The 10,639-nt window shown below is 53.4% G+C and overlaps 1 protein-coding gene and 1 long non-coding RNA gene across 3 annotated transcripts; one reads left to right on the top strand and one right to left on the bottom strand.

Moving 5' to 3' along the window:
* Positions 1 to 1,133: 1,133 nt before the first annotated feature.
* BTG2 (BTG anti-proliferation factor 2) lies at positions 1,134 to 5,609 on the bottom strand. Its single transcript, XM_074850054.1, has 2 exons — positions 5,365 to 5,609; positions 1,134 to 4,356 (listed from the first exon to the last, which is right to left on the bottom strand). The coding sequence occupies exons 1-2, from the start codon at positions 5,525 to 5,527 to the stop codon at positions 4,016 to 4,018; spliced, it is 504 nt and encodes a 167-aa protein (XP_074706155.1). The 5' UTR covers positions 5,528 to 5,609; the 3' UTR covers positions 1,134 to 4,015.
* A 93-nt stretch (positions 5,610 to 5,702) lies between these two features.
* On the top strand, positions 5,703 to 8,330 carry LOC141934535 (uncharacterized). 2 transcript variants are annotated; one of them, XR_012626358.1, is made up of 2 exons: positions 5,703 to 5,746; positions 6,787 to 8,330. It is a non-coding gene; the product is annotated as an uncharacterized LOC141934535 (long non-coding RNA). The 2 variants fall into 2 exon arrangements; XR_012626359.1 differs by having other exon boundaries at positions 5,705 to 5,746; positions 6,791 to 8,330.
* Positions 8,331 to 10,639: the final 2,309 nt, after the last annotated feature.

The raw sequence follows: 10,639 nt of genomic DNA, 5'->3' as shown, positions 1-10,639 counted from the left end.
CTGGATGACTCCTGAGCTAATCAGCAACTGGATGGGACGCCCATTCCTCCCTGTTTCACAAGCAGCAGCAATTTGGGTGTGTTTATGGAAACTAATGAAGGGATGAGTTCAAAAAGGAGCGGCTTTGACAGGGCACCAAAATCGGCCCACAAATTGTTTTCCTCTCGGGAGGTGGCGTGTTATGATAAAAGCAGGAGGGAGGAAGCTGCTTTGTTCTCACCAGGGAGAGAGCAGTGGGACCAGGCCTGTGCCCCCCCTCGGCATCACCACTCCAGGAGCACAAGGAGCACAATGAGGGGGGGTTACAAGGACCCTGGCAGGCTACAACTCAAGCCCTCCTAACTCCATAAAAATGGAGGTTTGGACTGAAACTAGCACAGGCTGATTTAGCTAAGGTCCTTAGGTCAGCTCGAAGATGAGTGCAGATGGGGGTGAAACACAGGAGCTGGACATCCCCATCCTAGGGAGCAGGGTTATAGTTCCATGCTGCAGTCACCACCAGCCTCTCAGAGCCAAAACAGGATCTCCTGTGAATCAACCCCGGCTGCCTTTATCATGACAGACCCAGAGCATCCTCCACATACCTGAGCGTTTCAATCCCGTGATCTCTCACCCTTCCTCCTCCAGTGGCTCACGCCTGGAAGGACAGTGGGGGCAGGGAGGCTCAACCAGGAGCTGCCCCTCTGCCTCACTCAGATCATTAATCGATTCTTTCCAAGACTTCATATACGTTCCCAGGGTTGGGCAAGAGATCCAGCAGCCGACTACGTAACACCTTCATGCCCTGGCAGGACTCAGGATTTCTACAATCCTGCACTGAACAAATCCCCTGCTGCCCAAGCCAGCAGCCAGTAGTCAGCATGGGGAAGGAGAGGGCAGGACACCCACAGCTCCGCATTAGTCATCAGAACAATTCCCAGCCTTAATTCCTCAGGTTTAGAGGGTCAGGTTTAGAGTCAGCATGTTGACTAAGCAGCTTTTTTCTAAACCACCTCCTTGACACAGCTGGATATTAACAGTCATCCACACTTTAACCAAGCCCACAGCATTCGCAGCGTGGGATTTCGGCTGCAATCCCAACCCTCACCCTCTCTGCGAGCATACAACAGTTCCCAGCAAGAAAACAAGGCTCATTTATACTGCTACATTTTTATTAAAGTAACAAAAGCATACGTCTGTCAAAGGATCTGTACATTCTGTATATAAAAACACTACTATACAATTAGTAACCATCCACTCCCTCCTCCAAGTGTAGCGTACAAAGTTTCTACCATTTTCACCAAATACAAAAAGCAGGTCCCGTTCAACAGTCCAGCTTGTTAAAAAAGTGACAGGAAACCCCTCAAATACAGTCTCAAAATACACACCATTCAGCTCTGCAGTCGAGTATCAGGCTTGTAGGCAGAAGGCAACAGAGCACACTAATTCACAGCTTTTACATGTAACCAGCTACAAGAGAGAAATGGATTATACCCAAGTTTGGTTGGTTTTGAAACTAAAAACAGACGCCTTTAACATTAGACTCCTCCACACCAGGGACAAAAAGAATGAGACTTGGCTATTTTGGTTCTGGAAGTGGGGGTACGTTAAAGAGTAATTATAGTGTATTCCTTTGGTGTGGGCTGTTGTTCCTGAAAAACTCTTCTGGTAAGAGAGAGGGAACAGAGTAAGGGGGGGGGGGGTTGGTGGTGGTAAATCTTAAGACTGCCTTGATCATGACAAATTACAACCCAAGGAAGTACCAGCCTTCAGGAAACTCCACATCCAGCCAAGGAGTCCAGCAAAGCAAACACTGCTCATCCTGGATGCAGTTCTCATCATGGGCTTTTCACATGAGCAGGCTAAGTGAGGGCTCCGAAAAGCACCGAGATCCCTTTTCCTTGAAAAGGGAATTTGCTTTTTGGAAGTTCCCAAGTCCTCCCCCCTTGGTGAGGTCACCTATTGCACAAGTTCACCAAGGGAAAAGCCCCAGTGCTTCATTTCAGCTTCTGCTTTGCTGACATGAGAAATTCAAGTGATGCCGAGGGAAGTGATGCAACTTCAGAGCCACAGTCTGCTATGACTGTTCGGGGACAAATAACTCACCACTTGACATTTTAAAAGGATCTAAGAATGGAGGCTGGTTTTCCAGTTCTGGAATTCATGATTTGAAGCTTACAAAAATGTGAATTTACTTTTCCACATTAGTAGTCAGAGTTGGGGAGCTGTGCTGAATTTTTTTTTTTTAAGTTTATTTTAAAAAACAAGCTAAGAACTGTGGCAGATGGGAGGCTTCCTTCCTCTCCCAGAGCGCCCAAGATTTGGAAATATATTGCACAAATGTCTGAGAACTTGATTCATCAAAGGCTGGGCAAGAACAACTCTGGTTATGCCAGTCAGCTGCCAGGTCAGAAAAACAGGAAGGTAAAAACATGTGCTGAGAGACAAACCTGGGAAAGTTGAATTACAAACCACCATGTCAGTGCCCTGCTTTTTCAATCACTTCTCCCAGGATCACCAGAGGAGCACCAGCTGGTTAGTAAAAAGGCAATGGACATACAACATCCCAGTAAAGGCTCATTCCCAACAGGTAGGTAAAGTTCTTGGGGCACCACTTCCTGCTCCCACCCCATTTGTAGTTAGCCAGAGCAGTTTAAAGGCCAAATCCTGAACAATGCTTGGGCAAAGTCTCCCTGCATACAAGTACCCCTGGGACTCCAAGAGGAGTTTTGCTTGAATAGACACAGCACAGGACCAGGCATTAATTGTGCAAAATAGTTATGTACCAAGAGATCAAAACCAAATGATGCCCCTTACCAAGGTATCAGTGGAGACAGCTCCCAGGGACAGCCACGCAGAAGAGAGGGAAGAAGTGCTGTGACTTTAAAAGCAATGTTATGACACCAAAGCATCTGAGCATCCCACACACAGGGGGAAGAGACCCCCAATACTTCTGATTTTAAGAGATAGGGCAAAGGGGGTTCTCACACACCAACCTCTACGGCACAAGGCAAGTTGCTTCAGCTCTTCTGGAGAAGTGACACGGCAAGTCGTCAGCATTGGATTAGGCAATTTTTGTAAGCAAGAGGCCAGACAAGAGCAGGGCTGATGTCTAAGCCACACAGAGCAGAAAGGCTTTGTAATTCACAGCTGTTCAGTGCTGGTTTCAGGGTCTGGAGTCCCCTTCTCAGTGTGCAGCGAGCAGCGGGGGATAGCCAGGTACTGGGGAGCACCAGGAACAAACTCCAGTGCCACCACAGCACCTGCCATATTCATCCTGGGGACCTTCTCTGCACAGCTTGACCCCCCGCCCCCCAAGCATCTCTGCCTTGCTCCACAGGTCACCAACAGCCGTGTGGCCCCTTTCAGTCCAGCAGCAGCCAGGAAAGATGGAGGGGTTGGAGACAGGCCATGCCCCCCCTTGCTTTGTGCTGGGAGTGGGGCAGAGCAGAGCTGCAACACTCACGGAGTAAGTGGGTCCAGAGGAGATGTGCAAGAGCAAAGGAGAGGGATCCCAGGGTCCCCAGCACCACCCAGCCTTGCGGCAAGGTTCCCCCAAACACTATATCCAGGCCCCAGAGAGATCAGACCAGCTGGGGAGTGAAGAAGTTAGTGGAGGAAAGGCAGCAACTCCTTCATCCCTTCTTCAACAGTATTGCAATACTTGGAGATACAGCAATACTGTTGGGTACCGGGATGGTGAGAAGGTGACAGACATCTCCCTCCACCAAGCCACACTTCCCAGCCTGGCTCTTCCCCCTCGTCCTCCATTCCAAGCTGCCCAAGTGAGCAAGCCAGCCCAAAATTGCCATCCAACACTAATTAGGTAGATATCGGCTTCGTAATAAAAATTCATAAGCTTGCAACAGCTTTAAAAAAGGCACCTAAAACACCACTTCTGTTCAAAGCGGTGCCCAATATTTTAATTTTCTTGGATTTTCTTAAAAAATATAAATAGCTCTTCATCTTAAAAATAGATCCTCAGGTGAGGTATACAGTAGCCTGTGTCTTGGCAGTGTAAGGACAAGAGGAGTATTTAGCTGGAGACAGTCATGATGTAGTTTTTGGAAGGACTGGTACGACCTAACATCATCTGGTTCTTACAGGTAAGCATCCCATAGGAGCTCACAGGTTTCGTTGCAGTCGCTTCGTACAAGACACAGATGGAGCCGTCCTCACCGATGCGGTACGAGACCTCGTAGGGGTCCACCCAGAGCGTGAGCTCGCTGGGCAGGAGCTGGTAGAGCTGCGGGAGGCTGAGTCCGATCTGGCTAGCTGCCTTGCTGATAATGGGGTCCATTTTGTGATTGATCCGGATGCAGCGATACCCAGAGCCTTTGAACGGTTTCTCAGGAAACCAGTGATGTTTGTAGTGCTCTGCAAGGGAAGCGAGAAGGGAAGAGCGGTGAGCAGGCGCGCAGCAGCGGTGAGGAGGAGGTCTGGGTCCTGCTGCAGTCCTGAGGGGGTCCCACACCTCTGTGCAGGTGGAGGAAACCGAGTCCTCCTTAGGCTGCCTCTAGCAGACGGAGGCTCCAGAGCTGAGCGCTCGACTATTTGGCTGCTGCTTGCTCCAAAGCGCAGCTCTTCGGGTCCTAGAAACCCCAGGCAGGACGGTGCCACGGGGCTGCGGTGACGGGACCCCGACACCTTCTCGCCGTGACCCCCGGGGTGGCCGGGGCAGACACCGTATCGCGCAGAACAAAACACCGCAGCCAGGGAGTAACATCCAGGTCATTCTCTAAGTTCAGGGCTGTGTCACCACTCCTTATCTCAGCACAGCAGCAAACAAACTATCCCCTCTTAGGGCTGATCACGCCAGGCTGTGTGCGGCCGGGAGGAAACCCCTGAACCACCCAGTGTGTGCTGAGCCCCAGACACGCTCGTGGGGAGGGGAGGGCTAAAACCCCACGGACACAGGGCTGAGCTCTTCTTGCCAGGGGACACAGAGCAGCTTTGAATTATTCTTATCAAATCCCAACAAGGAGGGCTTCAAGCAGATGGGCTGGTGCTGGGGGGAAGGCGGGGGGGAGCTGTATAAATCCCTCAGCAGACCGGGACCTGCTCACCTTCGGGGCTCAGGCAGCCCAGGGCCCCACGGGGACACGGGTGGGTGCCCAGGGAGGCACTCGGGTGTCTGCCAGTCCCGGAGGGGGGGGACGGGGACTCTGAGAGGGTGCCCAGGCAAGGGCACAAAGAGGCATCAGGGAGGACACAGGTGGGTGCCCAACCCAAAGGGACACGGGTGGGCACCCAGGGAGGGACACCAGTGGCAGCAACACGAGGGGCACCGAGGACAGACCCCAGCGGGCTCCCGGCCCCGAGCGGGCTTTTCTTTCACCCGGGCCCTCCTCTCCCCGCCGAGCCCATCTCTCCCCCGCGCCTCACCTGCCAGCGCTTCCCGCAGCGCCCCGCTGAAGACCTGGAGCTGCTGCTCGCTGACGCAGCCCCGCGTCCGCAACAGGCTGGAGACGAAACCGACGGCGGCGGCGATCTCGGGCACCATATCGGCCCGCGGGCCACCGCGGCGCTGGCTCTGGCGCTGGCTCATGCTGGGCTCCGGGACGGGGGGCGGGCGAGGGCGAGGGCAAGCGGCGCCGGGGGCCGGTGCTGGTGCTGCGGCGGCGACTCGGTCTGCGCCGGCGGCTGCGCGGCCCCTTTAAATGGGGCAGCCCCGGGGAGGTGTCATCGGCGCGGCGGCGCCCATTGGCCGAGGGGCCGCGGTATGCTAATGACCTCAGCGCGTGGAAGGAGTGACGTCACCGCCGAGGTGACAATGGCGGGGGGGGCGGGGGGGGAGTTACCGGAGGGGTATTTTTGGGGCTGACCTCGGAGGAGGAGGGGGGGGGGGGGGGGAGGGCGCCGACGCTCGGCTCACCCCAGCTCTCCGCACCCCCCCGCTCCAGGGTAGAGGCCGCCGGGCGCTGCGGGGCACCCGTGGGTGTCGGGGGTGCGTGGATCGGGGGTCCCTGGCAGCTGCCGGTGCTCGAGGTGCCCCTCGTGGGGGCGGGAGGGCGGGGCGAGGGATCCCCAAGTGGTCCCGAGCGGTGGAAACACCCCCCCCAGATCCCCGGGTGGGTCCAGGTGCCCTTTGCCACCCTGGGGGGCAGTCGGGGCCCTCCCGGCCGCTCCCGGGGCCCTGGAGCGGGTCTCGGGGCGCTGGCGGTGGGTGGGAAGCCGGCCCGGTCCCGCCGCGGGGATCCCCGGGGCACCGGTACCGCCAGGGTGAGGTGTCCAACCCTCCCCGCCAGCGGAGGAGTTCACGGGCCACTTCCACTAAGGAACAGGCCGCCTCGGAAGGGGGAAGCAAAGGCTGGTCCCCACCAAGGCACTGGCAAATCCCGTGCTGACACCCCAAGGGGCTGACGGAACGGTGCAGCCGAGGGGGGCTGGGGCGAGGGGAGGGGTGACCCCGACAGCCGGAGGCCCCGCGGTCCTGCACTTGTGCCGGGGCAGTGGCCCAGCACGGGCAGGCGGTGCTGGATCGGCAGCGGGTCGTGCTGGGCATCGGCAGAGCCGCGGTTCTGCTGACCTGGAGTGAGATGATCAGGCACCCAGGGCTGTCAGCGAGTGACCTGTCCCTGGTGTCTGACCCATCCCTGGTGTCTGGCCCTTCCTACCCTCCTGTCCTCAGTCCAGGCTGGGGTTTGGTGCCCTACACAGGGGGTCTTCTCTCCCCAGCAGGTTTCCATCCCCAAATTTCCATCCCCAAGACACATCACAGATCCTTGTTCCCTGGACAAGGCCAAATCCTTTCCAGAGATCCCCAAAGCGTGCAGGGAGAACTTGCCATCACCTGCCTTGTCCCAGACAGGTGAGGGAGATGAGGGGACACACGACAATAACCGCTTTCATCTCGCTGCCTGAGGAGCGTTTGAGGTGAGGAGCAAGAGCCGACACCCCAGCACTCGGTGCCTCCCTCCAGCTGGCTTTTGGCTGGAGGAAGAGCGGGATCCAGGAGGAGGTGGCTGCAGCGCAGAGGACATGTCCGATCACGGAGCAGGGAGAACAAGCCAAGGCAAGCATGGAGCTGAACCACGCGTCCTCGGTTGCCTCCGTCCAGCCCAGCAGGAGGGGAGAGGAGAACCGGTGCAAGTGGTGCACGGCCCTAATGCTTAGTGAGATGCAAGCAGCACCTTAAAGCCACTACAAAACAGGGAGCTGCACCAGCTGGCCCAGCTGCCAGCCACGCTGCCCAGCATAAAGGCACTCGCCCAGCTTCTGCTGAAACTGGCCTGAAGCTAAAGCAACAGTAGGAGGCCAAGCTCTTTTCTTGCCTTTGCTTTGATCAACCATGAGAGAGTTAGTATCAAAACAGGATGGGATTTCTGAATGAATATTCCCTGGCAGAGAACCGGGATTGTTTCGAGCCATTGTCTCGCAGCCCCAGATGCCTCCCTTGGCGTGTACCGGGGGAGGATCCGAAGCCACAGCTCTGATGTGATCCCCAGCGAAACGCGCTCTCCTACTATGGCTGGGGCCTCATTTGGCACCTCCACAAGCAGTGGGTGCAGCTGGAGAAAACCGAGGCAGGGAATGAGATCATCTGGGTTTGCCTCTGCCCGAGGAGCAGCCCCGCGGAGGCTGAGCCATCGCCGGTTCCCACAGTGCCGCTCCCGTCGCTGGCACAGCGCTTTCGCCGCGGCGCTCCCTGATAAGGAGGAGCGTGCGCCTGCCGGCACGCAGCCTGCCAGCACGGCTCCACCTTATCACGGCTCTTATCAAACCGCTCGGGGTCCTGTCCCGCTTGGGCACTGCTCTTGGCAAGGGGTAGCGAGAGCACCACCCTGCCCGTGCCCCTCAAAAGAGGGGATTTCGTGCGGGAGGAGGTTTTCCAGCACCTCTTTGCACAGCCGCTCCCAAAATTCCAGTATTTCCCATGACTCAAGGGTGAAATAGGATTTTTTGAGGCCTTTTGCTTCCAGAGTCTGCAGCTCATTTTATTCGCACCTCTGTCATTCCTGTGTGCACACACTGTACATGGGATTTCACACCCTCTGAAGCACGAGAGGATGGCTGTGTAGCAATACGTAACCAACAAGCCAGAGCAAAGAGTAAGAAAATAGCTTCTGAAATCATAGAAGAGGTGGATATAACAGATACTGCCCAAGCAGAGGTCTGTACTGACCCCGTTTCGTGTTCTGTGCAGCTTAAATGAAAGCACTTTGGGCAGCAGGCACAGAAGTAGGGTCAAGCTAGCAAGAAGATAGAGCCAAGGCGTCCCCGAGTCCTCCCCTCCCCGCTCCATCTGCCACTCCATTCATCCGCACAGCACAAGGAATCAAGCAAATCTCTTGCTATAAACCCGATTTGCCTTTGTAAGCTTTGAAATAAACCCAAGGATTAAAGTCTAAGGACTTCTTTTTTTTTTTTTTTGGGTAAGTCAGCAACACACATGAAAGAGCACATGGGTGCATGCGAAACCCGGAGCACAGCACAACGCAGGGGGAGGTTATTTATACGGTAGCAGCAGCCAGAGGCCCCTGGAAGAGGCGGCATAAACACGCAGCCCGAGCCTGTCCACGCACAGCTCCATTACTTTAAACACACCTGTACTGTCAGCCAGCAGACACGCTCACAGCGCGTGGGTACAGTCATAATCAGCAGAAAATTAGGAAGCAAGCAAACCCTTCCTGTATACAAATAGATCAGAAGAAGCCAAAGTAAAAACAAACCCTCAACTTTTCTACCGTAGGAAAGCACAGGAGGCCTGACAGAGCTTGCAATCTAACCAGACAAGCTGAGAGCAGGGAAAAGGGGTTGTTTCTCCCATCCAACAGAAGGATCACATTAAAAAGTACTTGGATGGTATCATCCAGTCCTGAGTCACTGGACAGTAATTGTAGCAAGAGGTCTTCTGTCCTCCAGCCTGCCAAGAATAGCACTAATAGCAAGTGCAGGTTTATTTGCCATTAGGGCTAACAGTGTTCGTTAAGTGCTGATGATGACCTAACCCTGACAAGCAGGTTCCCCTGGTCCCCCCTGCTCCACAAGTGGATGAAATAAGTGGTGGCACCATTCTCCAAATTCAGGTCTTCCATTTATTCTTCATCATCGTTTTTCGACAGGCTCCCTTCGCACAGCTTAGGGCTTTTGTCTTGCGTGTGTTCATATGGGCGGACACAGGCTCTGGTCTCCAAAATCAGATTGTCTTAGTTAAGCCCTCCCAATAAGAGATTTCCTGTGGAGCTCAAGGACCTCTAAGCGGGTTATGTGCCCATAATTTCTGGCCCTGTTACAAGAAGACTACAGTCTTAAAGACAGGGCAAAAGTCTTAATACATGCTTTCGCATCGCTTTGAGGAGTTACAGAGTAAACAAACAATTAGAAAATAAAATTCATTTTAAAAAGAGAAGTTAGAGCTGGTTTTAATGCTGTTCTGGCTAGATTAGTTTCCGCCCTGTTTAGCTGGAAATGGCTGAGAGCATTTAGATTTCAATTAAAAAAAAAAAAAAAAAAAAAAAACGAAAACCAATAAACTTCTGCGTAGCAATTGGCCAGACTAGATTTGTAACTGGTTTGACGGGAATCAGAAGTTCAGATAGGCTTTCAAACACTCTGTCCCTGTTTAACCAAGTGAGGTTCAAAACCAGCTGAGCTGGAAATTTTACAATAAAAGGGGAACATTTGGCTTTCAATCAAGGGTTAAAACTCAGCATGGACAGACCAAGCGGCTCGCACGGACTTAACGCAGCTCACAGTGTTTTATGTACACCTAAAAGGCAACAGTTCCCACGCTACACTTTGACTTGCTATGTTTTTTGGGGAGGGTGATGACACCTTTTCTAGTCTGCTGGGCTGAAGTTCATAAGTCATGAGACACAAAAAACAATTTCAAGCCATCCTTGAATACCATTAGAGTCAGCTGCCAGTCAAACAGCCACAGTGTGAATCTGCACCCCCTGTTAACAGCAGAAAAATAGTTACACACAATTAGCATTCAAATCTTCCTGATCTGAAGTGTCCTAGATGGCTAAATTAGCTGTCACTTCTCCCAGCTAGGTCGCTCCCCCCTAGCATTTGGGAAGGATTTTGGGGTTATCTATGTAGATTTAGAAAGCCAAGGGTTGGCTTTCTTTACATTGGGAACGAAAGAAAAAAAAAATAAATCTCTGGGAACAGTTCTGAACTCTAAAAATAATAGACGTATTGGTCCGGTTCAAATCTCATTTTCTGGCTCTGCCAGAGAAGGCACAGACAATTGTGACGGCAGTGCCCAGCAGTCACCTGGTTGCTAACACCAGTTAAGCACAATCACTGGGAATTTAAGGGGAAAAAAGCCCAGGGGTAAGCTGGGCTAGTATGTTTAATCACAGCTGTAATTGGTAACCTGGGTCTGACCCCAGAAACAGGCCTAGCAGGCAGGGTAAACAATAAAGCAAGAGTCTTAAGCCCAGCCTACACTTAGAGCTAATAAGTCCTTTCAAAACACACAGTTGTGAAATAAGACTGTGACTGAACCGTGTGAAATGCAACTGGGGGGGAGAGGGAGGACATGGACAGAAAACAAAGCTTTTTTAACCAGTTAGCTGCTAGATCAGACCATGTTTTACAGCAGGTATTGATTCCCAGCAGTCTAGACCACAGTCAGGACAAGCACGCAGCATCTTGTAGGCAGGCCAAGCTCCTGGAAGCTTATCACCCCGCATGACTCCGTGGCGCT

The sequence above is a fragment of the Strix aluco genome, chromosome 25 (genome assembly GCF_031877795.1).
Source record: "Strix aluco isolate bStrAlu1 chromosome 25, bStrAlu1.hap1, whole genome shotgun sequence".
NCBI classification, from domain to species: Eukaryota; Metazoa; Chordata; class Aves; order Strigiformes; family Strigidae; genus Strix; species Strix aluco.
The sequence above is the reverse complement of the archived record's forward strand: the minus strand, read 5'-3'. Positions and strand labels throughout refer to the sequence as shown.

Excerpts from the sequence above, each read along its gene's own strand:
- BTG2 (XM_074850054.1), bottom strand. The coding sequence starts at position 5,527 with ATGAGCCAGCGCCAGAGCCAGCGCCGCGGTGGCCCGCGGGCCGATATG. Across the intron at positions 4,357-5,364 it reads GCTGCGGGAAGCGCTGGCAG|AGCACTACAAACATCACTGG; the intron begins GTGAGGCGCGGG and ends CTTCCCTTGCAG.